The sequence below is a fragment of the Phragmites australis genome, chromosome 14 (assembly GCF_958298935.1).
Source record: "Phragmites australis chromosome 14, lpPhrAust1.1, whole genome shotgun sequence".
Classification (NCBI taxonomy): Eukaryota; Viridiplantae; Streptophyta; class Magnoliopsida; order Poales; family Poaceae; genus Phragmites; species Phragmites australis.
Window position 1 is genome coordinate 20,837,512 of NC_084934.1, and position 27,253 is coordinate 20,864,764.

The window sequence follows — 27,253 nt, forward strand, 5'->3', positions numbered from 1 at the left end:
TCCATTTAATAGATATGTGGATTGGAGAAACAAATAAATATTGCATCACAGTTGAAAGAGCTTAAAGACCACAAGTGGCAGGACCTCAAGGTTGGAACATGGCCTGTTATAGAGAAATTCTCAAAGGCAATGCAAATTGACATGTACACTAAAACATTGTTGCTTGATGAAATAATTACCTTTCATTGATTGATTAAATTAAATTAATAACTATATGAAATTTCCTCAATATTGTAGCGTCTCTTGTGGCCTATTCATGCTAAACTTCATGGAGTACTGGACAGGAGATACACTATCTGATAGTGTGACTCAGGTATTTTAAGCTTGATCATAAAGGTTTGCGGCAAGTTTAAATAATTATATTATATTCAAATAACATATTAATTTTAATTACAATTTTGTAGTGTGATATGACGAATTTTAGACTAAAACTAGCAGCAATTTTGTTGGACTCGAAACTAAACACGAGGAAAACACGTTCATATTCCAAACATGACATCAACGAAGAAAAAAGTTCAGATGGTGTTGTGACTATAGAGAGTCGTACCAAGCGTGGCAAATTGTCGAAGACATCACATCAAACTGAAGATCAATCGTTACAATATGTTCTTCCCATTGCCATCATACCGACAAATGCATCTGAGTTAGTAGACGAGTTTTGCAAATTTATCATGTCTATAGACCATGCTGAGACTTTGGAGTACGTCTATCTAATTCCATATAATATGTATAGTTTATATACATTATTCTAATTTGTTATTGCATGTAATGCAATACATTATTTTGTATTTTGTAGGAAAGAATGGATTCGGAGCTCTAAGCCTCAACCGATTAGCTTAAGTCTAAAAAAGGTTCAGGAAATAATTGATGTGCAAAAGCCTATGGACAAGGATTGTTTCAACATGGGTGTGAGGATGTTCGCTTGCGACGAGATCAACTTGTTAATGGATAACCAATATCACTACATGGACCTTCAGTTCTGGGTACGATATAATATATTCATGTAATCATCCTGTTTGCACATAATTTTACGAGCTCTCTTATTTTTCACAGTTGTTGTGTGACTTCGGACGACATCCGAAATATAAAAGGAAGATTGATGTCCAGTTGTTGGCAAAAACGTTTGATATGTGGCCTGGGATGGACTACAATATTTTACAGTGCAAATTGGTATGTGCAAGTTTTTGTTTCATTGTAATATTTAGGGCGTGATTGATTCAGATTGCGCTAATGACATACCATTACTAATTTGGTCATCTTCCTTTGAGAAGACAATAAATATTTTTTAATCTTGGCATGCGTTTTCAGTATATGACTCCTAGGGACTGAATTAGACACATTATTCACTATTTTCTTGATAGTAGTTTTGAAAGCCACTTTGCTCATGTTACCCTGCCTCCATAATGACTTAAGAACTTCGTTTACAAAATCTGCAATGGCAACCTTAAAAAGCTTCATTGATCTAGAATCCTTACTCCTTTTACTTTTGTCAAATCATAGCTCCAGTCTTTAGTACCCAAGAACTCAAGACTTGCATTCTCCACCACACCTGCTTTACTATTTGCTGTCACCTCTTTAAGTCTGTCAACTTTCAATTTAGCAACAACCCTCAGTCCATGCACATTTTTACTATCCACTTCTATGTTCATCAGTTTCAATATATTATGACTAATAGTAGTGACTATTGTTTGCAGATTCTATTGCCGACATGTCAGCACGGACATTTCATACTATTTGCATTCGACATGGTGGCTAGAAGTGTATCGATATTGGACCCACTGCCTATACCGGATTGGTTTAAAGGACATGAACCTATATGCTTCTATCTGTTGAAAACTCTCAAAATTTCCAATAAATTGAATCTAGCTCTGGAAGTAGCAAACCCCTTGTGGATTGACGACATATGTGATTGGCGTCGTATACTACCAATTTGTGTTCCAAAGACAAAAGATTGGTAAATTTCTTACAACATTAGTTCTATCAATTAGATTATCCATGTAGATGTAACAATTTATTCTTCTGCAGGTTTGACTCGGGGTTTTTTGTTATTAACTTCATACACGCATGGAATGGTAAACAACTGCAGCCACCGATTTGCACTGTGAGTGTTCTCAACGGCATTGTGGTTTACATTAAGCAATTTGACATCTGGTTATGCACTTCTTTTGACAATTACAATGAAATATAATGTGCTTACAGGATGTGCACGAACTAAGGAAGAAGTTTCTGGTTGACTTGCTGAAATACAATGGGAATGAATCTAAAGATAACATCCCTGAAGTTATACGAGAGTTTGTTAAATGCATCAGATAGTGTATCTTTTCGGAATGAGATATTAGTTGTGCTATTATTTTTGCTTATGACTATTGTACTGTTTACCGTTTATTTTGCTTATTATGACTATTGTACCGTTTGTTAAACATTATCTCGGATGTTGTTTTACCTTAATGTGGTACTTCTCTGGATTTTGAGAGTTTTCATTATTCACCACATCATCATATTAGTCTCAATAATACAATAGTTCATGCTCCTCATTAGGTAAAGCAAAAAAATATCATTTCTGTTTTCCTCGTACCTACTGCATATTACTCTCTTCGATGTCGATCTTTTCGGAGGAGTAAAAGTCAGGATCCGGAGCCTTGTCAATTGGGGCCTGAGTTGAGCAGTCTCTAAATAATACAATCCCTTGTATTGTATTAATTTGTGAAGAACTAGAACAGGTATATCTTTGCACGACAAGTGTTAATATTCTTTGCCAACTTAATAGGAGTCAGTTGGTGTTGTTTGCAAACTTACTGAAAAAAGACCACCTCCAGTGGAATTTCAAGAATGGGTCATCGTGGTATAACATATTTGCTTCATTATGCAATTGAGAAGTTACAAATTGGTCATGGATTGCATACGGATGAAACCTCTGATGCACCTCATGTACCAAGCTTCAGCCATTTTGGACTCAGATTGCTCCTCAGTACCTCGCCGCGCACCTCGAGTCATCGTCTTGTATTTTCTTTCTTCCTTTATTATTTCTCCCGTTGCAACGCACGGGCAGAAAACTAGTACATCTAAATAGCAGAGAAAAAACATCTCCTCCTTCAATCGTTTATTCCTCCTTCAATCATTTATACTAATACTGAACCGACAAAACTTTTTAGCACATGAATTGAATTCCTAAGACCTAACAACAATCCCCAGAATGTGTTTTACAAAGAGAAAACAAAAGGAATCTGTAATATGCACGTGACAATTACCCCAACATCTGCACAATATAGTACTCCTAGACCAAAAAATAATGGGGACAAAATAACCATCTAGAATCAAAACTCTGCAAGGTGAACAATGAGCTCAGTCACAAGCTTGTCAAATACAAAGTCTGCTAACTTGTCAGAAAAACAAATTATGCTCATCTTTTTTAAAGCAAGTCTCTAGCTAGTGACCGCTGACAGGAAACATAATCGTTTTCCCATGTCTTGTTGTATTGTATGAGGAAAACCAAAATGCGTCAGATATTCGCTTCCCTTTTGTGACGTCGACCGAGATTCCGAGAGGGCTATTGCATCATAAAACTAGCACTACAGATGTTGGCATTTTCCTGCGAGAAATCTCGAATGCAGTTACCGTTCTTGATATTGCCTGCAACCCTGGGCCACGGCTCTATATACAGAGACATGGCTCAAGGTGCAGAGCTCTCAACCTCTTTTTCCTTCCATTTCCCTGTCAATGCAAGCCATGGCCGCTTGCTTTTGACCACAGATTCCATAGGGTAACAAATATTGTGGGCTAATTGAGTAGAAAAAATTACTAGGGAGGGGGAGCGGCTGTTGACGAGGGGCAGCGGCGGAGGGTGCATGGATGAGGGCGAAGACGGCGAAGGGAGCGTGGTCGGCGGGGGCGGTGGCGACGGCCCCTCTCACGATGCTATTTGGGGATCCTCTGGTCTAGGGGGCTGATTTGCGGCTATGTGGGCTCACGGCGCCGCTTGGCACTGCTGGCCTGCTGGCATAGACCTGCTTCATCAAAGCGGGTCTGATTTGCGGTATTATGCGGGCTTGTGGTGCAGGCCAGCCTAGCGGGTTGGCGACACGGCCTGCCCCACTTGCAAGCCTACCGACTGGTGGTGGGTTGCGTTCTCGACAATGGCAATTCACATGTGTGAAAGTGAAACGAACTTCTGCTTGTGCTCTGTGACATGTCACGTTTCGATTCGGGGGCTGGCCCGTGGGAGGGTTTGGCCGGTCAGCTGGGTGGGGGTGCTAGGATGAAATATGGGATATTTTAAACTTTAAATGTATTTTTTCTCTCAAATCAGAAAACCGTTTGCACCTCGGTATTTTTCGCAATTAATGCAATAGAATAAGATCCAACATGAGTATTTTTAGGCGTGAGGAAGGAGGAGATTAGGGTGGAGGTGGAGGACGCGAGGTACCTCGCCATCCGCACCGAGCTGGATGAGGGCGATGGCCGCTGGAGGAGCTTCAGCAGAAAGTTCCGGCTGCCAGGGATGGTGGACGTCGATGGCATCTTAGCGGAGTACACCCAGGGCATGCTGACCGTGACGGTTCCAAGGATGCACACGCTGGCCTGGCCCGTCGTCGACCTCGTCGGCCCTGGCCTGGCCCGTGACTCTGTGGCACGGGCTGCCTGAATTGATTTATAATAGTCTTTTCAAAAGAAGTATTGATTTCGTTTGTGAACTTAAAGGTTGATGATTTATCTGAATTTATCAGACGTCCAGACGGTGGTACTAGTATTTATATTCTCTTCGTTTTAGAAGATCGTTAAAATGGAAAAGCTTAGGAGTATTGCTATTATGAAATTGTTTGTGGTTGTGATTGGCTCCCTGTCACTTATTGATGGATGTTGTGGCAACATGGGTGGTAGATGGTGTGCATCCTGCTTTTGCTGCGATCGGATGCGGCGCAAATCTAACGAGGTCGTCAAACTTTCTGCGGTGCGAGTGGCCATGGCTACGGCCGTCGTGTCGGGTGAGATGAATAAGTTAACAAAGTCTTTGATACTAATGTGCTGCCTAAATAAATGCGAGGGTGATTAAGTACCATATAAGCAATTTTGGTTCCAACTCTCACAAAAATTCAGTCCAAATCTACAACATCAAGCCTCAGTTATACATTACTAGCATGAAACATAATTTACATGCTTTATTGTTAGATCAGGTCATTGTCACATATATAGCTCAGTACCACCAACAATAAAAAAAGTAGCAAGTCAAGCATCTAAGCATATTGCACCTATTATTTTAGATCATGTGTCATCTCAATTGATAAATTATGATTTATGCATATTTGCATGTTAGTGAGTCGATGTTGAGTTCTATGGGTAGAGCCTATATTGATGTATTATTTCTCCCACCTTGAATTGTTGATTATCTGTATTCTTGTACCTGAGTTTAATATGATATTGTATAACTTAAAAGTTGCTTATGATGCTTAGTAATGCACAAGTTATCGGTAGAAGTCGAGCGTGAAGTGTTCCATCGTTTGTGTGCATAGGTGTTAATTACTTTCACAATGATCATAATATTGGATTGATGATGTTGATTGGATGAGTGGTGAGATTGAGCGAGATATGGGTGGTGTTAGGGGTCTTCTACCCCGATGCGGAGTTCCTTGGGTAGGTCAGGAGAGGAAACTGGAGGCCGTAAACCATTTGCATCGTTTAAGCATTGTATATTGGTGCAGTTGGCTTTAGCACTTTTTTGTACTTGCCACATACTCGAATATAGGACGGGTGAGCCGAATACCTTTGTAGCTGTGAATTTTGGCGTGCGAGTCGATGGTGTCAGGCATGAGAGGCCGGTTTGGGTATCCAATTTGCTCGAGGAGTAGTTCTGGATGACCCCCGCACCTATCGGCGCATGATCAAACAATTAAAGCTTATTGGGAAAGGTTGACACGAGTACCCCATTGTGTGGACTTTAACAGGTCATGCAAGTCGAATGGTCCTCGAGTTGTGTGGGTATAGAAGTACCCTTGTAGGGTGTAAAATCAATTCGAATTGTTGCACTCTCGGTTATCGAGCACGCTTCTGTTCATTTGCATCGGTCGTAGAGTTACGAGTGTGGGATGTTTGGGATGGATGGTATGTTGGAAATGTATGTTGGTTATGGTGAGATATGATGGTTCCTTTTATAGTTCTGTTTATTTTGGTTCCAGCTACGTTTATGTTTCAAGTGGATGTCTACAGGGTAGATTGATATATGTGTTCTAGTGTAGATGCTCACACAGTTGTGTCAAGTTTTGCTTTCACATAATGAATTTACTTAACCTTGTGGTCGTTTTCTTGCAACAACCAAATGCATAATCCTTGAAGTCGAATTATTTATATCTACCCACTATGGATTAAGTCTTGCGAGTATAAAGGGATCGGTGATGTCCTAAGAGGGAGGTAAATTAGGACACTTAAGAACTATTTCGGCTCTAAAAACTACACAAGATAAATCTATATCAAATTCTATCTAGATGTGCTCTAGGTTTATCTAGTGTGTTTATTCTACCGATCAAAGCACTTGCAACCTATCTAAGAAGGTAAATTGCAATAATGTAAATACGAAAACGTAAATAAGGTAGAGAGAACAAACTCAGCACAAAAGATTTTTCCTGTGGTATTGATGGCGTGAATACCACCCCTAGTCTATATTAGAGCTCCACAAAGAATATGCTCCCGGTCGGCACCCGATCACGGCTCTCGAGCCACCAAGTCAAAAAGACAATGCCTTCACTCGGATGAGCCACCAAGGCAAGGTCTCACCACTAGCCTCTCTTCCGGTTCCTTGCCATCATGATCACTTCAGAGTTTGAGCCACCAAGACAAGGGTCTCTGCGTCCCCGCACAATCGCCTTGCCGCCGCTTCACACCAAGTTAGAGGGTCAACAAGCTTGCCAGCGAGTCACCAAGATTCTTAGGTACCGGGTACAAAGTTGGATCACTCCTTGATCCACTCTCTAGGAAGCAATCACCTAGCAACACTCTTTCTAGGCCTATAAGCACTAATCACTCTCTAATAGTGTCCTTAATTGCCTTGAATGATCACTTTAAGCATTTTAATGGCTTGGATGTCTTCTCAGGTGTACATGAACTTCTCTGAACTCCAGTAGCACGCCACTAACCGAGTGGGGGAGTATTTATAGTCTCAAACCCACGCACTAGTCGTTAACCCAATGGCTCTGAGAAGTTGCTAACACCGGATGATCCGGCGAGAACAGTAGTACTAACACCGGATCATCCAGTGAGTACACTCTCACAAACTAGCCGTTGGAACCCCACTCAAGCCTCTATGAACACCGGACACACCAGTGTATACTTCATCTTCATCACCGAACTATCCGGTGAGTTATCCTGAGCCATCCGAGCCTTTCCTTCTTCTCTGTGTAAATTATTTTGGTGTATGTATCCGGTGCACATCACTTCATCACCGGACTATCCGGTGAGTTGTCATCACCAACCGAGCCAATGCAACCCTCTCTGGAAATAATGCTTCAGTGTTACACAGCCTTCATCACCAAATTATCCGTTAGGTTGAACTTCGTTCTGCTTCTTTGCACTATTTATTGTCTGGTGTATTGTCCGTTGTTCATTCCATTCACACTAGATCATCCGATGGTTGAACCTTCGATCTTCAGCGGTTACATCCTTCTATGGTAATAATGCTCCGGTGCATTCATCCTTCTCAACACCGGACCATCCGGTGGGTTGAGCATTCTCTTCTTTTCTCTAGAAAATGTTCCGGTGTAACTCCCACTGATCACCGGACTATCTGGTGAGACATAACCTTCATTCTTCAGTACAACACCTTCTCTGGAAGAATTGCTCTGGTGAGCACTCTGCTCAAACACCGGACCTTCTGGTGAGGTCTTCAGGCTTTTCTCCCATTTGAAAAATATACTCCGGTGAGTTCAAACACCCAGCACCGTACCATCCGATGAGACAAATCTTCCAGGGACTTCTCCAATTTAGTCCAACTTTGTCCCACTTGCGGTAGCTTCTTCATGTATTGCATCCATGAGACCTACTAACATATATTCTTAACAAACATATTAGTCTCATTGACTATGTTATTATTAATCACTAAAATTACAATCATGTCCTAATGGGACCATTTTCGCTACAGAGTACCTTCGTACTCACGCTGCTTATTTTCTTTTTAGGTGGAGTTAGGTGCCGCCTACTCTAGCCCCCGGTTGGTTGCCTTGTGAGCAAATGACGCCACTGATTTTGTTTCTTTAGTTTTGTTTTTCCGTTGTGATGTTTGTTGTAAGTTAACGCTAGATGAGCCTTGTCGTTTGTCTTTTGTATCAACTTATTTTTCTTGTAATCTTGTTTCTTCATCATGTTGTGGTATTTATGTTGTTGAGGTATGTGTGGATAATAACTTTTCTAGGAGTTACCAATGTACACATACCGGGACTATCGGAATTAGATTTACTTTAATTATCGGTGGCTACGATTGTTGTGGTGAGATGAGGGTTAGTATGCGACACGTTGAAAGACATGCGTGGGCTAGCTCTCATCTTGTTAAATGATCATCCTAGTGATTAATTCGAATTTAATTTGGACGGGTCCTGACACATTCAGTGTGTTCAAAATCATTTCTCTGAAGATCTGCACTTCTCCCGTGAATTGCTCTGGTGTGCACACTTGCTGAGCACCAGACCATATGTATGTTATTTACTTTTTTCTCTGAGATGAAAAATACTCTGGTGTGTATAACAATCAGAGCACTGAACCTTTCGGTGAGTGTATTTTTTTTTGGAATTTGTTCAATTCAATCAACCTTTATCCTAGCTACGTTGGTTTCTTTATGTATTGCATTCATGAGACTTACTAAGGTATATACTTAGTCCTATTAGCTATGTTGTCATTAATCATTAAAATCAAATACATATTTAAAAAGGTCATGTTCACTACAGTCTCCTATTACAACTAGGGGGCTGGTCGTTTGAGCCCCGCCCTGGTTGCACGGTAAGGTGTTTGGAAAATATCTGCAGTCGACTGCCACCTGGCGATGCGAGGCCTGTCATTAAGGGCACCCCTTATCTATAACACCAACAAATATGTGCACATAAATATTGGGTACGTAATTGTGTTTGAAAATGAAAATATTCCCATATTTAGTAGAACTCTCCTAGATATCTAGGAGATCTACAATTCGGGAAGGTTAAGCTCGGAGAAATCTGAGTAGGGTACATATACCCCGTCCTAACTATAAAGGAGGAGAGAGGGTATATCAAGACAACACTCTTCTATGCCAACACAAACCTACATCACAAGCCAACTCGTACCTTTAAAAACTCCAAAATCACGGAACAAGCCTAGTTAGATAGGAATAAAAACACTAAGCAAATATCCACATTGTAGATTAGAATCATTCGACTATAGCTCCAGGACCTAGAACACGGAGCAATCCTCATATAGTCTTAGAACTATATCTACAATATCCCAGTTGTAAAATCAACTCTGAGATTAATCAAGATAAAATAATATTGTTATCCTAACAAGAGATCGAACCTATATAAAAATTCATATCAATGTCTAAATTAAATTTTAATTACGCTACACATGAAATAGAACAAACAGAAAAGAAAACATACAGACACTCTAGTAGGCCGGTTCGTGGACCAACTATGGTTGATCGATGTCTGCTTCCAAGTCGGTCAACCTATGTATAATTGCTCTCGCGCAATGGTGGTAGAGAGTGTGCCACCTACGGGCGACTCTGGAGTCCGGATTTAGAGTTCTGTACCGTATGACCAACCTGACCTAGCATATCCGATACATAACGAAAGCTAGCACAAAAGCATCTTCATCAAAGGCACTTAAACTATGCTCCCTCGAATCCGAAATATAAGTTGTTTTTTGATTTTTTATGGTTAAACTTTTTTTAACTTTAGTCATTCCTTTTACGAGAAACTTCGATTATCAATTTACAAAATAGTTACACAGATTAACAATATAAGATTGATGTTATTAGATGTTTAATAAAAATTACTTTCATAATATATATTTCTTTTTATTTGAAATATTATATTAAAAATTATTAGTCAAAATGTCATTTTATAGATTATATCGATGTCTTAGACGATTTGAATTTTGGATGCGAGGAAGTAATAATTATACATGAGAGGAGATGTGGTCCATCGTCCTCTTGGCATCGCCACTCTCGCTTTATTGTCAACTCCCATCTGCCTTATGCGGGGACAATTACTTTTTTACCACTCTCCCAGATGGCACACTCTGAAACACCACCCTACCGTATGTTCTCCCCTATTTACCACCCGGACACAGAAATACACTGTTACGACATGAACAGTATTTGAGAGCTAAAAACATATACCAAAAAATGTGTCAATTTTTGTATATGCTCTATAATTCACAAGCAACCAATTTTAACTTGATTCACCTAAAAATCTTGTGTGAATTCAAACTAAAATTCCCTAAAAGGTGCTACTTTTGCAACTTCTAGCAATTTGTAGGCCTCACAAAAATTTCCAAAAAATCTGAAAAAATCACTAATAATCCTCTAATATGATGTACTAATTTATAAAATTATTTCTCACCCTAGGTTATAAGTGAAAAAAATGAGTTCCTTTGTAATATCCATTTATCAGTAACCTAGGGTGGGAAGGCCCTTTTTCACTTATAACCTAGGGTGAGAAATAATTTTATAAATTAGTACATCATATTAGAGGAATATTAGTGATTTTTTTTTCATATTTTTTGGATTTTTTTGTGAGGCCTACAAATTGCTAGTAGTTGTAAAAGTAGCACCTTTTAGGGAATTTTAGTTTGAATTCTACACAAGATTTTTAGGTGAATCCATTTTAAATGGGTTGCTTATGAATTATAGAGAATATACAAAAATCGACACATTTTTTGGTATATTTTTTTAGCTATTAGATACTGTTCATAACGCTAACAGTGTATTCGCGTAGGCCCGAGTGGTAAACGGGGGAGAACATGCGGTAGAGTGGTGTTTCAGAGTGTGCCATCAGGGAGGGTGGTAAAAAAGTAATTGCCCCCCTTATGCGCCTTCCCTCCCTTGCTTTGGTCTAGTAAATGTGTTGTGCTTCGGTTTGACAAATCCTAGCGTCACCATGAGATTTCTAAGATGGACAAGGGGAACTTTGTCTTTCTTTTTCTTCTGTTCCCTCCAATTATATGCAATCATATGCAATCGCATTATGGGTAACGACGAATCCACGGAGTAGCATTTTGATAAATGCAGACATATGATGTAGTTTTGGCGAGTTATATCAAACTTAGTGGTAGAAAAGCAATTATCGGTATACCATATAGTTAGAAGTATTTGTAGGACCCTTTTTCATTATGTATTTTCATTGCGAAAGGATTCTAAAGAAATATTACCTTGTCTCTCTTTTGAACAAGGGAAAACATGAATGTAAAATCCACAATACCAACACACTACTGTGCGCCATTAGCTAACCATATTACACTGCCGATCATCATAACAATCTATTTTGTTACAAAATTATATATGATTTCCTACAACATACATGAATTGAGGCTTTTTTCTTCATAGTCTGTGAAGAGTTAGTGCAATTTTCGAGGGAGCAAATGCAGTGACTTGAGACTTTTCTTTTGCGGCTAATCTAATACTCCTCCGTTCAAGAATGTAAAACGTATTTTATCTTGAAAAAGTCAAACTTTAGAAGTTTTAACTGACAATTAGTCAAATTATATGTATATTTAGTATACAAACTTTACTTCAATATATTTGTATTTCAAAGTACTTTTTAGTATGATGTCGATTTTATAACAATTGATAACATATTATAAGAGAAATTAACTATCAAAATTTATTTTTGATGACTTTTTTTAAATAAAATACATCTTACATTTTATAACGGAGGGAATATCATATTGTTGTCATCAAAATAAAAATACTTAACGCCCAATTACAATATACTCACCGAAAGAGAAATACATCAACCATGTCTATCTCGAGCCTGAATTCAAAGATTGCCCCCATTGCTGACAGACTGACCGTGCTTCCGACAACTGGCCTTAGCTTCGATAAGCAATGACGATAAAACTTTCGACACTATAGGTGTTCAAGATTTATTATGCCCCTCGGCCATAGATTGAAGTGAGAGTATTTTGATGCTATCAATCGTAGACCCCTACTACACGGTGGCTAGGGCATCATCATACAACGAATAGAGATGTATTATGTTTAGATTTCGCAATAGTTGAAAAGTATTGTGTTCTTTTTGAAAATCTCCAACATTCACTCCGTTTATATTTGAGCCCTGATTATTATTTGCATATAAATAAAGCATTATAAATAAATTTACTTTTTCACTATATAATCTGGAGCTGGAAATAATTTTAGAAATGGGTTCATTACAAAAGAAGAATATCAGTGATTTTTCTAGATTTTTAGGATTTTGTTTGAGACCCTAACAAACAATTGTTAGAAGTTATAGAAATAATATTTTTTGAGAATTTTAGTTTAAATTTTACACATATTTTAAGTGAATCTAATTAACATAGATTACATATGAATTATGGAACACATACAATTTTTTTTAGTATTTTAGAGAAATAAAAGACCACTAATTTTTAGATATATCATACGATCGCCGTACTATAAATAATACCATCAACAGTACCAACACATAGTGAAATTCTAAATTTTTTTTGCTGGAACGGTCATGAAGTGACAGAGAGGAAAAGAAAGATAAAAGGAAGCTTCAAAATTTTGGATGGCAGTGAAGTAAGAGGCACATTTTTTTTTTATAGCAATGAAGGAATTCTCCCCTTATTCATCTACCCTCCTATAGTTGCCAAAATTGCACAACGGCCCCTCATCAAAACTCGAATCCCGCCACTCGAAATCCATCAAGCGGGAGAACCCCGAAATCCAAAATTTCCCAAACCCTAACCCCCTTCTTCCCCGTCTCCTTACCCCTCCGCGCTTCCGAGCGCCATCGTCTCCCGCCCTACCTTCCAGAAGCTTCTAGAACCTAGGGTTTCGAGCCCCATTCACGCAAAAGATGCCTCCTTGCGCCTAGGAGCCGCGCGGGCCGGGGTGGAGCCATGGAGGGCGGCGGCGGGGATGGTGGCGCGAGCGGCGGGAGGTTCCCGATACTGCAGGCGAGCCGGGACCCCGAGTCGAACTGGGAGGTGGACGTCGCCAAGAGCCTCGAGGAGTACCTCCTCAAGATCTGCTCTGGGGAGGTCTCCGGCGAGGACGGGACCCACTCCGTCAACTTCGCCGAAGGTACGGTGGGGCGGAGGCCGAGGTTTCTTGCGGTTGATGTGCAGCGTTTCTTTTCAGGGGTTGTTCTATCTGTTGGAATTGCGAGAGTTGGAAATTGGGAGCCTTTAAATTTTGACACTTTTGGGTAATTTGATTGTGGATGGATGACTGCAAAGCTGGAACATGTGGAATTCTGTGGTTTTATTTTCTTTTGCTTGAAGAAATGTTAAAGAAAGCAGCTTCCTTTTGGTTGAATTTTGTTGCCTCTATCTCCCAAGGTTTCGCGGAACTATGGCCTATCTAAACGGGGTTTAGCGTGAAAAAGAAAGTTATTTTCTTTTTCAGGTCCCACGGCTGCCTGTTAATTCTTCTTTTTTTGCTATGTGCAGCGGCGTTATTACTCCAGGGATCAGTTCAAGTGTATAGTCGGAAGGTGGAGTACTTGTACTCATTGGTGCTTAATTGTTTGGAGTTCCTCTCGCATAAGAAGTAAGGAAAGATTGAATGCTATCTTCAAATTTACTATCCGCTATGTGCTAGATTGCTTTCTTGGACATTGTGTGTAATCTTACTCCTCAAAGTGGGCCTGAAATCGATAATGATAAATGCATGCTGCATTTTTGCGCATCCTATAAGACTAGTCTTTCAAAACGTCACATGGCAGATACACATTTCGGCTCTTATTTCGGAAACTGTAAAAGTTCGAAATAAGGCATTTTTAGTTGAAAGCAAGAGTGTTGAAACTATGATTGGTTCTTTATAGGAACCCTGGTGGAGTTTGCCTGTTTCTGGCGATCTCCTCCTTTTGTTCTTCATCGGACACTTGGGATTTAACTCCACCATCTAGGGCATTTTTTCTTTGTTATAAACTTTCTTTGTAGCTCCCAAGCATTGGACTCAAGATGGATGGCCTAAATCAAACTCCACATAGTGGATTTATTCCGTGCTCTAGGGGGGCCAATGCCCAGCATAGTGCTAAATGGATACCTTTATGTACTTTTGCAAGAAGCAAGATAGTAATCTAATCATGGTTATTAAGGCATCACCTAGGTGTTGCTTTGGCATCGAGGTGGTTGGTGGTGACTGCCATGGTTAACACCTTTCCTTACGGTTGCATGGAGATAAAGGGGGGAGAGGAACACACCACTGTTGTAATTGAGCCCCTACTTGCAAAGAGAGCTCAGGGAAGAAAGGAGAGGAGAATAAATGAGAGGGAGAGAAGCGAAGATGCGATGGCAGACGCCTGAGCCCAATGGCTCCTCTCATGGTTCATGTGCTGCCAAATGGCCCATACTGGGTGTCTGGTTTGTGTGGGACTTATAAGTCCTCTCCTTGTTTGTGTCTGCCTTTTTTCTTTTTCCTTCCAGCGCAGCCCTTGTCCCCTTCCACACATAGTACAAAAAGTCAGACCGGTGATCGGACCGGCTAGGCCATTGGTTCATGGTTCAATGGTTCAACCGGAATAAACCAGTGGTTGAACTGGGTTTGATAATATTGATATTTTAATAAAATTAATTAGGAAACCAAGGATGATGATGTAATTTACAGACTAATATACTATAAACAACTTTGTATGCATTCTAGAGCTCGGGAATGGGCCTAGTCCAGTTGGTTTGCTGCCGCGGGGGGGGGGGGGGAGGGATAGGGAGGTCATGAGTTCGATCTCTGCTGGCTTCATCGTGTGTAAAAATATTTTTGCACTGGTTTTTTAGGGGTGCTGATGTAGTGTGTGAACCAGACCAGGGCAGAAGCCGGTTCAGTTTTTTTCTGGTCGAATTGCCGGTCCGGTCTGACTTTTGTTACTATGCTTCCACATCACCACTAGCAAGGCATTTAGGTGTCAAGGCAGTGGGCAAGCACCTCATCTCTCTTACTGCCTCGATAACCTTGAATCCAATACATCTTTGGAATTGGAACACTCTTTAAGTGCACCAACAACAACAACAACAAAGCCTTTTAATCTCAAGCAAGTTGGGGTAGGCTACAGATGAAACCCAACAAGAGCCACCATTAGAGGATAAAAATGTAAGGTATTTGTAATAGTAATAAAAGTAATAGTAAGTATAGGAGGAGATAGATAGTCTAGGTCATGCTTTGGGCGCGTTATTGCTGATTTCCACGCGTTCCTGTCCAAGGATAAAAATACCACATGCTCAGATAAAACTCTTGACCGCTCCCGGCTTATAGTACTGCTAGGAGAAATAGCTACTGATTTCATCAAGTTGTTCTTCGTATGTACAAGAGTGATTCTTATGACTGCCTAGATCAGTCTGATACCTTGGGGTATAATTCAACATTTAAATGATACCTTGAGGTTTTCTCCAATCCTATCACATCTTTTTTTTTTCTTCTTATTTAGCTAATCTAGAGCATTTTAACTGTACCAGGCAGGATCAACAGGAAAATGGCTCAGCTCAAGCTAATGAAAACGATCCTAGCACAACTCCCAAAGAAGAAGATGATATATTTATGGGGTTAGATGATGTCCAAGGTAAGTGGACCCTTCACCGAAGCAGTTACTTTGAATGGCATGAAGCTAAGAAGCCTATTTTTTTTTCCTGTTTAAATTACCAGTGGAAGCAAGGACCACTCTGGATAACAATGTTGATCGAGATGATTTGCAAAGAAAAATTGTGAGGCCACCAGCAAATCTACTGGTGTTTGAAGGAGATTGTCTGGATAGCGAAGCAAGTGAGCTAGACTTGTATTTGGTAAACTTTATATCTCCTTTATTATTTTACGAGAACTTTGTTACTCCTTTATCGCAACTGCAAAACTGGCCAATGTTTACTGCCATACTGAAACAGTCATAGTCATTTATATATTGCAGTTAGCAACATGCGATTTTTATGGAGATTTCCTTCTGCTGGATCCATGTGATGCACCAGCTGTTTTTGACTTTCTGCAAGGGAAAAATTCTGGTAAAGAAAATAGTGTGGCTCATCAAGGCAGCTCAGTGCCTTCTAAAAGCCGAGCCAATGTTTTCACTTCCCCAAACGGAAGATCAGGGGGCACAGGTCGTAGATCGGCCCCTGGAAAAGTCCAAGGTGATCCAGATCGAACTCAGGAGAACAATCCTGACCAATCTCAAGAAATGGATGCAAATCAAACTCAAGAAAATATCCGTGACTTCAATGTTGATGACAACCATTGGTCTGATCCTGTTGACCATGGGGTTCCTGATGATGACACGCCTCACCCAGATGATGCAGATGCTGGGTACCCAGATGTTGGGGATGATTCTGATGACGAGGATCCATGGAAGCCTTTGAATCCCCATGAACCTGGCAACCTAAAGATTAGACCTTACAGGAGAGGTACTGGAAGATGCTGTTTTCTGGACATATCTATTTTTATTTAGTGCCATATATATTTATTTTGATGACTTACATATTGAACTGTCTTTCCTGATATGTTTTGGAGCAGTAAAAGGTTTTGCACGGCAGGTGATTGGTACTCCAAAAAAGAAAACTCTTGCATCTCTATTTCCTATGGCAAAGATGGATGGTGTCATTATCCCTGAACATGCAAAATCTTTTGAAGCGCAACAGTCTCAGCAGGAGGAACCTCATGCTTCCCAGCCACCCCCTCCTTATGAAAAGGTACTCAGCATTGTTACACATGTGTCCAAATCCATTAGGCATGTCAGATCTTTTTGACTTATTTAGCTTGCTGTTAATTATCCAATATCCAGCTTCTGAGGTTACTTGAATTTGGAGAGCAAGATAATTTCCATGTGTTTGGAGATTTGAACGATAACAGTGGACCCAATATTGGCGCAAATGATTTTGACGATATCGATGATCCATATATGCCGAACGATATGTACGACATGGATGTTGATACTGACATTCCAACATATCCTGATAAGGTTTATTTCTTGAGTTTTTTATTTGTTGGTCCCTGTGTTCAGTCGTCCAACATTTGGGTAATATTACATGTTTATTTTAACTCTGTTCAGAATAATGGTGCAACACTTGATGGGGCTCAAGGTTCACAGGAGAACATGGATGCACATGAAAGCCTTGACGATTTGTGTCGGTCACACCTGGTAAGTATTGTTAATGGTTCTGTAGTCCTTACACATCTATGCCTCTCAATCTCTTTCAAATTTGGTTTGGTGCATGGAGTCCTTCATTTCTTTAATATCTTTGGATGTGTTTACAAACATCTTGGCTCCAGGCAAGTCAACATGTGGGCAAAATATATGAGGTGTCAAAATGCGCTAGTGTAAAGCTTATTTTGAATAGCTTGTTACCACTTTGGATAAGAGTGCTTTATAAATTTAGTTGCAATATCTTTCAAACCATTTTAGTCATCATGCATCTTTGTCACGTGGCATGGTATTGGACTTCAGAGCCAAGTTTCTACAAGGAAGTGTCTGAAAGAACTGATTGTGATTAGTAAATTTCCATGCACAAATCTGTTGCTATGTCGGTGCTAAACTTGTTCAACAAAAATATTATGTTGCTGACATATTTAATGTGTTCTCACCTTTCATGCATGCACTGATTAAGGCATGCCATTTTGGCCATATGGTAGTGGATCCCCATATAGATGATCAATATATCATTATTGCCTGGACAATTAGTCGGTCAACCTGTAATCGCAATGACATGATTGCAAGAGCAAAGCTCTACCAACTGAGCTATATTACCCACCCACCAATAGGGCTGTCAACGAGTCGAGCTCGAGCGAGCCTGTAACCGTAAGCTCGAGCTCGTTAGAAACTCGAATCGAGCTTGAGCTGAGCCTGAGATTCGCCCAAGCCTGCAGACAGGCTCGAGTTCGGCTTGGATGAGCTTGTTTACAAACAATCACAAAGAAGCTCGCAAAGGCTCGAGTTTGGCTCGGATGAGCTCGTTTACAAACAATCACAAAGAAGATTGAAATTTTCACAGGAGCTCAAAACATAGATTCATATTAAAAGTACTTGACAGAATGGATGTCTTAATAAGAGTATATAGATGCCAAGTTAAGAGCAACAACAAGCATGTCTTAAACGGTACACGTTTCACTTAATTTCACTATAAGTGACTAAGTTAGCAAAAGAAGCTTTGTCCAACAGCCTTCCCAAAATACTGATAGCCATTGGCCCAACTTGAACACTGCCCAAAATCCGTGTCCAAAATACTTCAACTGGAACCTCCAAGCACTTCACTCTAGTCAATTACTGCTAGCCTACAGCTGTGCTGCATGAATAATTCAAATCTCAGATTTGGTATGACAAAAATAATTAATTGATACAACCTCAAGTACATACCTGATAAATTAGTAACTAATTGCTGCCAATAATTGAAGCTGCGGTAGGAGTTTCACTTGATGTCAGAGGAATAGAATTAGCATCATCCTCCTGTGCAAGAATATAAAGTAAACAGATCAGATTCTACATCTGTAATGTTTGATATAAAATTAAAACATATATAAACTCACCACATCCATGGCTTTGTGGTGGCCTCACGTAATCCAACTTGATGTACACACCAACGCTTCCACCATTGATGGGAGTAAAGAGCTACAATAATCATCAACCACTCTACCTCCGCTACTAAAAGCCAACTCAGATGAGACCGTGGTAATTGGGATAGTGAGAACATCTTTGGCCAACTTAGCCACAACTGGATACTTCAATTCATTCATCCTCCACCAGTGGAGTATATTGAAATTTCCCGAAGGAATAACCTCAATTGGATCATCCAAGTACTTCCTTAAATCTGACTTGGAAGGATTGGTGGCATTCTAGGCTTTCACAAACTCTTCCCATTCACTAGCAGCAGAGAACACACTACAAACAGGACCAACAGATGTACTGGTATACTGAGAAGTTGCATTATTATCCTCCGAGGTTGACATGGTTTTGTTATGCTCACGTTCATATGAAGCATATAAAGCATTCAATGTGGATTCCACCTTTTCAAGTTTCACAGGAAGTTCACTTTCTTCATACAAAGATGGAAATGTGAACTTAATCATGGCCATTTTTCTTCTTGGGTCTAGAACTGCAGCAATTGCAAACAAAGTATTGCATTTTGGGCCCCGATACTTATCAAATTTATCTTGCATTGCTTCTGCCATTTTCCTAAGAAGTATCTCTTTGGACTATTTCAACTGACCTAGTGCCTTCTTGATATTGACAATATGAGGATGGAACATATTAGAGGTAGGGTAGGTTGAACCTGAAAACTCCTCTGTATCTGAGTTAATAACAGAAAGGACATCACTGACTTGGGAATAGAGCTTCCATTCCTCATCTGCAGGCTGCCACCTGTAGTTAGCATCTCCAGCAGCATAAACATCAAAGGCAGCCCGGTAATGAAAAGCAGACTGCAGCATTTTGAAGGTTGAACCCACCTAGTGCAGCAATCAAGAACTAGTCCCATGTTGCCTCTAAGGTTCAGTGAATCAATATCAGCATTGAACTTATAGTACCAGATGTTTGATTTCTTGATGTACTTGATAGTCTCCCTAACCTTTTCAATTAAGGATTCCATCACTACTAGACCATCTTGGACAACCAGATTCAGAATGTGAGCACAGCAGCGGATATGAAGGAACTTTCCTTCGAACCAAAGTAAACCACGCTTTGTAAACTTGGCAAGCAACAATGTAACATCAATATTATTACTTGAGGCATTATCAAATTTGATGCTAGCTATCTTATCCTTAATTCTCCATGCAGCTAAATAATAAAAAATGGCATTGCAAATGACCACACCGGAGTGGGGTGGTTCCAATTCTAGGAAGTTAATAACCTGACAATGCATTGACCAATTCTAGGAAGTTAATGGGCAACCAACCTCATATAACAAATTGTTTGGTTAGAGGTCCAAAGATCACATGTGAGGTTTATCTTTCTAATATTCTTAAAACTCTTCCTCAATACTTCCTTTTCAGATTCATATAGCTTCATGCAGTCATTTCTTATAGTGTTTCTAGACACCTTTTTGTATGCTGGATTCAATGCCTTAAGCAAAGCATTAAACCATGTATACTCCACAATGACAAATGTCAACTCATGAACAATGATCAGTTCGCAAATAAGCTCACGTATCTTTGTGGGATCAATAATAACCAGGGCTCATAACAGAAGGAGCATCAAGATCAACATCACCTTCATCAATGGTAGGAAAGTTGATGATCTGTTGTTCTTGGATTTCTGCTGGAGCTTGAAGTAATCACATTGTTCCAAATGTCTCTTCCAAGAAGATGTAGTGCCACTGATGTTCCACGCTAGAAGAGTTCCGCATGCCTTGCACTTCACCTTGTTTTCCATTTTCCGTCTTTCCTTCTTTGATGGAACTGTACATTCCTCGAAGAAATTCCACAATGGGGATCTCCTTTCCTCTTGCTTTTAGCTGCATTGCCGTCCTGAACATCCTGAACCTCGCCTTGTTGCTCTTGGCTCTCTACCAATTGTTGATCTTGTTGGGTTGATGTAGTTGCCATACCAATATACCATCCCTCAGGCTTGGTGATTCAATCTCAATAGATTGGGGTTGGGAAGGAGGTGCAGTACGTTTGGGGCCTTTTGTGTTCTTCGTGGGTCACTCAGTGACTTGTGGGACAGCTGCGCATGCGGTGTGGGACTCTCCCGCTCGTGCGTTCAATTTTGGTTGGGCGTAGAGGGAAGATAATTGAGGGTCGAAGGAATTGCGCGGGTTGTGAAAATAGTTGAGTCTTAACTAATAGCTTGAGCTCGGCTCGTCTAAGCTCGCAAGCTTCAAGACAGGCTCGAGCCGGCTCAATTCCCAGACGACCCGATCTCAAATCGAGCTTTTAGCGAGCCGAATTCGAGTAGGTTGCGAGCCTCGAGCTTTTTTGACAGCCCTACCCACCAATCCACCTGCCCACACACATGCACACACAAAAGCCTCAAATCACACCTAGAGGTGATGCGTCACAACTCTTACGATAGGAAACTTCATTTTGATGAAACGAAATTGCAGTTGATAACTGCCTAATTTTGAGCTGTCTCCTGAATTTATCTTTGCTCTTCAACTTCCAAAACTGACACAGATAATTCCTCATACAGAATGCTCTCCTTGCCAGCATAGCTGAGGTTGAACAGCAGAGTGAGATGGATGCTCGAGTTTCAACATGGAAAGAAAGAATTGAGCATGCCTTGGAAGAGCAGGTTAGTTGCTGGCTTTTACTGCTTACCATTCTGCATAAACGATCTTATTTAACACTCACCACTACTACATTGCGTGCCTTCTCAGGATAAAAACCCACCTTTTGATATTTGTTCATATGGAGAGCAAATCCTTGACACGCTTTCATCAAGAACTGATAATACGGGAATTGCATCTTTTAGTGAGATTGTTATTGGCAGACCAAAGTACGAGGTTGCAAGAACATTCTCCGCCCTTCTCCAGCTGGTAACCCCCTTTTCTCTTCCAGTTTCATAATCTGGCGCAACCCCAAGCATTTCTTAGCGTCGTTCTTGTTCCAGGTGAATGGCAGAAGTGTTGATCTGGACAAAGGACATGCTACAAATGAGTTGGTGTGTTACACAGCTGATAATTCATTCCATGTAAGGCTAATTGGTCCCAACCGAAGGCCGGAAATGGAGGCAAGCTTTGCACGGAAGAGAGTCAAGTCCCCTCTGCAAAATTGTGGCAAAGGCAACGAATCCTCTCTGTCGCAAAAGAAGTCCCCTAAGAAACAGTCGCATAGAAATGGCAAGGTTCCAGTCAAGACGGCAATCAGGCTGACTCCAGATGGAAAGCGAAGGCGACGGTCAGCGCAACTAATGCAGTCAATCAATCTGGAATCCAGCGGATGAACATGAATGGCAGACTGACCCATGTGCATCAAGACTGATTTTTTTTTTTTATTGTTGTAACCTCAGTGTCTCTAGCTCATGCCTGATGGTGGCGGCTTGATGGGCAGGATGGACTGTAAGTTATGACTTAGGCCTAGCTAGAGGGTGTACATGTACAAAGTTCATTGTGCTGTTATGTATGTATGGCATCAGCTCCAGATGTGATGTTAACAGGGCAAGATTGTTGATGCACTTTGCCGAGTCCGACACATTACTGGGGTGGTTTACTGTGTTCAAAACTGCATTGCTCTGATTCCTACAATCGACGTCCTCTTACAAGCAATAGACAATCTTCAAATTTCATGATTTCTGTAGTTTTTTTTAAAGAAAAATCTGTTTTGCAAATCGATTTCTGTCAGCAGTCGTCACTCATCAAAAGAAGCCATGAACCGGTAAACTTGAAGTAATAGAGCGCAGCATAAAAGCTTAAAAATGTGTGTGCAGAGAGAATCCACATGAGAATCCACATGAACAAGGATGTCTCTGCTTTCAATCAGAAGGCACTTTCAGCCGATGTTTCTCACACCTGTCACACAAAACAACCACACACCAAAGGCTACATCGGTACAGAACTAACCAGCCGGCACTACAAGCTCATGGCTATGTACAAGATTTACACCTTCGCTCCATAATCACTTCCAACAACAGGAAAAACCTTCTAAGACTAAATGATTGTACTCCAAAACACCAGATTAGCCTTTCAGTTAGCTATATCGCTGCGTTAATGATCACCAGTGAGGAGATGATAGTTGTTCTCCTTCAAGACTCCAGTGCGGTCATTCCTAGCAGAAAGAAGAGTTCAGGTGACGAAACATCGGAGCCGGGGCAATTCAGATTACGAAAAACTAGTTTAATATTGCATGTTTTAAGTGGTGTGTTGCATTCACCTCTTGTCGAGCTCCACCTTTTCGAGGTCCTGCACCAGATTGCGCAGCCTCCTTGTGTGGTACTGGAGTTCTCGGGCGGTTTCATGGCCTTCCTTGGATTCACACAACTTCTTCAGAATATCAGCTGCGACGATGAAGAACCCGTCTGTTTTGTTCCTAAGTATATCAATCCAAAAGAGAATGAACTTGTTAAAAAAAGCACAGCTTATGATACAGCTATAAGTATCTAATGCTCAGAAATCAACATGTTCAAAGCCATGTTGATTCTCGATCTAGCATGTTCAAGGTAAATGATTGGGATATGCAGGCATGAAACGTGAAAGATGGGCATGAATAGAACAACAGGCCACGCTTACAAACATAAAGCTGAGCTTCTATTTGGAGGATATCCAAAAATTGCTTTCAACGACGCGAATGTGATAGCACAAACTAATCAGGCAAAGTAAACGAAATTTGGGCAGTTGAGCGACGTATACTATGAATCGTACCTCAGTAACTCCTGGAAGATAATTTCAACTGATTCTGGAGTGTTGACTAGCACCATTCTAAGATTCGGATAGCGTGCAATGTTGCTGAGTAAAGAGCACTTGCTTCAATACTTCCTGGTCAGGGATCCTACGGTTCAGCAAATGAATTTGCTTCAGCAAAATGTCTACAGCACCCGCACTGACTAGTATTTCGCTGCATTTCTTGGAATAATCTGTGGCAGCACCTGCAGGAGAAAAGGTACGTATAGCATCTCAGTTCTTGAATCAAGTGTTTAGACAATGATAAGGAAGGATCACAAAACAGTAAGGTCCCAACGGTGTTGTTGCCAAGAACAGATCTCATGGAAGTCGACAAAGTGATAGCTGAATTGTGACAAAACTAGAAGTACACCATCACACAGTGTAATAGCGTATGATGAATCTAGGTTGGAGAAAAATCCGAAAAGAAAACATAAGAATGTATTTACTTAATGTTGCGCAAGTTTGTTGAATGCTGCTTATGCTCCGACAGTGAAGAAGCTGCGAAAGTGCAGCCACCAATCTGTTGATCAGGCGCGTGCTATCATCAACATGTGCAGAAGACTTCAGCAGTCTAGACCATATATGAGCAACTTCTTGCTTCGAAGCTTTCCTCACAAGGTAGGCTTTGACATAGGACTGCAACAATCAGTTAGTTGAATGTCAGTGGACAACTTTGTAATTACAGCTGTTTATCCTATAAAAAGGCATCATGTTTGCACAATGAAGTTATAATCAGCACATCTGGAATCTGAATAGATGTATGAAACCAAGTATTGAACTGCATATATCCAACTAATGAAAAGAAATGTTCTGAAAACAGACATGATCATCTGCCTCTATTGTATCTATATAACTATCATTTTATTAGTGGTTGGTCGCAGGGTTCACAAATTCATGAAAACCGCTTGAAATTCACGGTTTTTGACGAATTTGGTCTGCACCGCATTCAGAATGCAACCGCATTTCGGTCCGATTCAAATTTAAAATTCAAACAAATCGAAAATTCGTCCGGTTTCTACCGAATTCGTACCGATATTCGTGAATTTTGAAGAATTCGCTGGCCACCGCATTTCGGTGGCCGGACGAATTCGTGAACCCTGGTTGGTCGGTACCTGAATTGTAGTAATGAGCTTCCTATTTCTAATAGCAGTTTGTCGTGCTATCCAACCACGAAAATGAGCCTTGATAACAATCACAGCTTTCTTCCTTGATTCAAGAAACAAACGTTTTCTCCACCATCTCTGCAAATAGACTTATCAGATCAACTCTTTTCACACTTCAATGACACCATCCAGTCTAGAAGCCATAAAAAAAAGCAGGGATACTATCCAGTCAAAAGAAATACAAAAAATAGCACGCATACTTGAATGATGTTGATGCAACAGAATATTCGATTTAGTTGTTTCCGAGCCAACCAACCACGGACAATAGATTGAATTGAGATCATTGGTGTTTTGATGGACTGATGCAGCAGGAACCTCCACCATCTTTGACTCTTTGTAGCCTTAAGAATGAATGTAGCACAATTTTCAACTCAAAGCTTTGATGACATTTTTTGTGTTGACTTTGGTCAGGTACACAAAATCTTGTGTAGGCTTGCAGCGAAGAAGAACCTGTATAAGTAATACCGGCCAATATGCAACAAAAACATATCATTCTTTTTGGAGAAGGTGCAACAAAACATATCAAGAACCATGTTAGATGCACATAGTAACCTAACAGTCTCTTTCTAGCTAACCATCCTCTAACAACACGCTGAATCAGTATTGCAGCAAGCCGGTGCCGCTGAAAAGCCCGGAGGTACAAGAATAGTCTTGTTGAGGTCTGGATTGCTACGATAGCCTGAACTTGCCTTGTAAAGCACTTGCGTGCTGATAAACCCCGCCAATGGCTCTGGATTTTAACTGCAGCAGCTACCCTTAAGTTTCTCTTGTGCAAGAATCTTCTGTATGCAGATTGTATCCTTTGAGCAGCCACTACTTCCTTGCAAACAGGGAGATCGATTGAGCAAAAGACTGGTGGATTGGGGAGAGAAATATGTGTCGAAGTTGTACCAAAGAAGTTCTAATAAAATCTGTAGCTCAAGTCCTGCCAACGTATGTGATGAGTGTGTTAAAGCTTCCCGTGTTTGTTTGTGATGACCTAACAGAGATGATGAGAAGTTATTGATGGGGTGTGGAGAAGGGCAAGCATAAGATGCACTGGGTTGCATGAGATAAAATGATTCTGCCAAAGAACCGTGGTGGTCTTGGCTTCCGGGACATATGTCTCTTCAATAAAGTGTTATTGGCCTGTCAGGCTTGGCGACTAATTTACAGACCGGATAGTCTTTGTGCGAGATTGATAAAGGCTAAGTACTACCTAAGAGGGAACCTAGTGGATATTGTATCAAGAGGAACCCCTTCGGCTATATGGAAAGGAATTGAACATGGCTTGCAATTGTTGAAAAAAGGTATAATATGGAGAATTGATAATGGCAAAACAGTTAGAACGTGGCGAGATCCATGGATACCTCGCGGTGCATCTCATCACCGGTTTCTGATCAGGGGAGATGTAGATATACCAGAGTGGCTAGTTTCATTGATGAGCAAGGAGAGTGGAAGGAAGAAATACTAAGGGAGCATTTTATCCCTAATGATATTGATCTCATTCTGAAAATTTAAACGTCTCGACGACAAGAGGAGGATTTTTTTTTTGGCCTGGCAACTGGAGAAGACTGGGCTCTTTTCGGTCAGGAGTGCATATCATCTTGCTGTGGATGAGCTTATCAATAGTTGAGCGGTGGGGGCTTCGAGTTCCAAGCCATCTGGAGAGAGACCTGCCTAGAAACTAATTTGGCAGACGCATGTGTCGCAGAAGATGAAGATCAATGCCTGAAAACTTGTGGTGGTGAGGGGGTACCCACGATGCTAAAGAAGAAACAACACCATATAGTGGAGATTGGCATCTGCCCCCGCTGTGGCATGAGTGATGAGGACTCTTTCCATGCTATGCTAATCTATCCTAATGCGTACACTCTATGGCAAGAAATTGGGGAAGCCTAGCCTATAACAACAATAGATGATATCGTGTATACCGATTCGGAGTGGTTATTTGATGTGCTTTGTGGAATTTCTAAAGAAGAACGATGTAGGGTGCTACTGCTTATTTGAAGGATATGATAATTGAGAAATGATACAACCCATGGGAAGCATAATCTACCAATTGAAGTGACGAGGAAGTATCTATGCAACTACTATGATACACTAATCCAAATCCGTCGACATGCTGGAAGAGATTTACTCATAGGCAAGCATGTGATTGGCCAAGAGCGACCAAATTCTTGACTCCCCAAGCCTCTGTGCGACAGTGTTTCACATCCCTGACCTTGCCCAGAACTAGGGTGGGTGGCAGTATCCACAGATGGCTCATATGCCAATGCATCACAAGTTCTAGTGTCATTATCAGGAATTTTGCAGGTGATGTCTTAATGTCAGCTTGGCGCTATTTCCCTCATCATTCGGAAGCATTTGAAGCTGAAGTCCATGCGGCTACTAAACGCATCACTCTGGCACTGTAGCACACAAACCAGCCAACAGTTCTTCAGTCGGACTGTGAGGTGTTGTTGCAAGCGCTCAAAGGTACGTCCATGGACAGATCGAGCGCAGGCCATCTCATCAAGGAGCTAAGGAGGAAGATCGATAGAGTTGGAGAGCTTATACTCAAGAAAGTAAACCGTAACCAAAACAAGGCTGCAGATTTGTTAGCAAATTTTGCAAGGATGAGTCGTGGTACATATGTTCTGTTACTTCACTCT

General features: G+C 40.8%; 3 protein-coding genes across 3 annotated transcripts; 2 read left to right on the top strand and 1 right to left on the bottom strand.

Moving 5' to 3' along the window:
* The first annotated feature begins 237 nt into the window (after positions 1 to 237).
* Positions 238 to 4,642, top strand: LOC133890316 (uncharacterized). Its single transcript, XM_062330723.1, has 8 exons — positions 238 to 313; positions 797 to 983; positions 1,054 to 1,170; positions 1,695 to 1,954; positions 2,026 to 2,101; positions 2,200 to 2,280; positions 3,612 to 3,675; positions 4,377 to 4,642. The coding sequence occupies exons 2-8, from the start codon at positions 882 to 884 to the stop codon at positions 4,640 to 4,642; spliced, it is 966 nt and encodes a 321-aa protein (XP_062186707.1). The 5' UTR covers positions 238 to 313; positions 797 to 881.
* An 8,222-nt stretch (positions 4,643 to 12,864) lies between these two features.
* LOC133891401 (condensin-2 complex subunit H2-like) lies at positions 12,865 to 22,323 on the top strand. Its single transcript, XM_062332118.1, has 11 exons — positions 12,865 to 13,258; positions 13,627 to 13,726; positions 15,625 to 15,728; positions 15,812 to 15,948; positions 16,068 to 16,554; positions 16,664 to 16,839; positions 16,932 to 17,108; positions 17,199 to 17,288; positions 21,270 to 21,371; positions 21,457 to 21,615; positions 21,690 to 22,323. Exons 1-11 carry the CDS (start codon positions 13,075 to 13,077, stop codon positions 22,020 to 22,022), a joined length of 2,049 nt encoding a protein of 682 aa, XP_062188102.1. The 5' UTR covers positions 12,865 to 13,074; the 3' UTR covers positions 22,023 to 22,323.
* A 459-nt stretch (positions 22,324 to 22,782) lies between these two features.
* On the bottom strand, positions 22,783 to 25,981 carry LOC133890317 (uncharacterized). The gene is given in 10 exon segments (XM_062330724.1): positions 22,783 to 22,843; positions 22,949 to 23,104; positions 23,437 to 23,523; positions 23,525 to 23,660; positions 23,904 to 24,093; positions 24,570 to 24,698; positions 24,821 to 24,949; positions 24,952 to 25,070; positions 25,173 to 25,440; positions 25,970 to 25,981. Coding segments are annotated over 10 exon segments (1,287 nt in total).
* Between the last annotated feature and the right edge of the window lie 1,272 nt (positions 25,982 to 27,253).

Bases quoted from the DNA above. Each gene is read 5' to 3' on its own strand.
- LOC133890316 (XM_062330723.1), top strand. From the start codon at position 882: ATGGACAAGGATTGTTTCAACATGGGTGTGAGGATGTTCGCTTGCGAC. The intron at 1,955-2,025 runs GTAAATTTCTTA...ATTCTTCTGCAG, and splicing joins GTTCCAAAGACAAAAGATTG to GTTTGACTCGGGGTTTTTTG. The intron at 2,281-3,611 runs GTTATACGAGAG...TCTCGAATGCAG, and splicing joins CTAAAGATAACATCCCTGAA to TTACCGTTCTTGATATTGCC.
- LOC133891401 (XM_062332118.1), top strand. From the start codon at position 13,075: ATGGAGGGCGGCGGCGGGGATGGTGGCGCGAGCGGCGGGAGGTTCCCG. The intron at 13,259-13,626 runs GTACGGTGGGGC...TGCTATGTGCAG, and splicing joins CTCCGTCAACTTCGCCGAAG to CGGCGTTATTACTCCAGGGA. The intron at 21,372-21,456 runs GTTAGTTGCTGG...GTGCCTTCTCAG, and splicing joins AGCATGCCTTGGAAGAGCAG to GATAAAAACCCACCTTTTGA.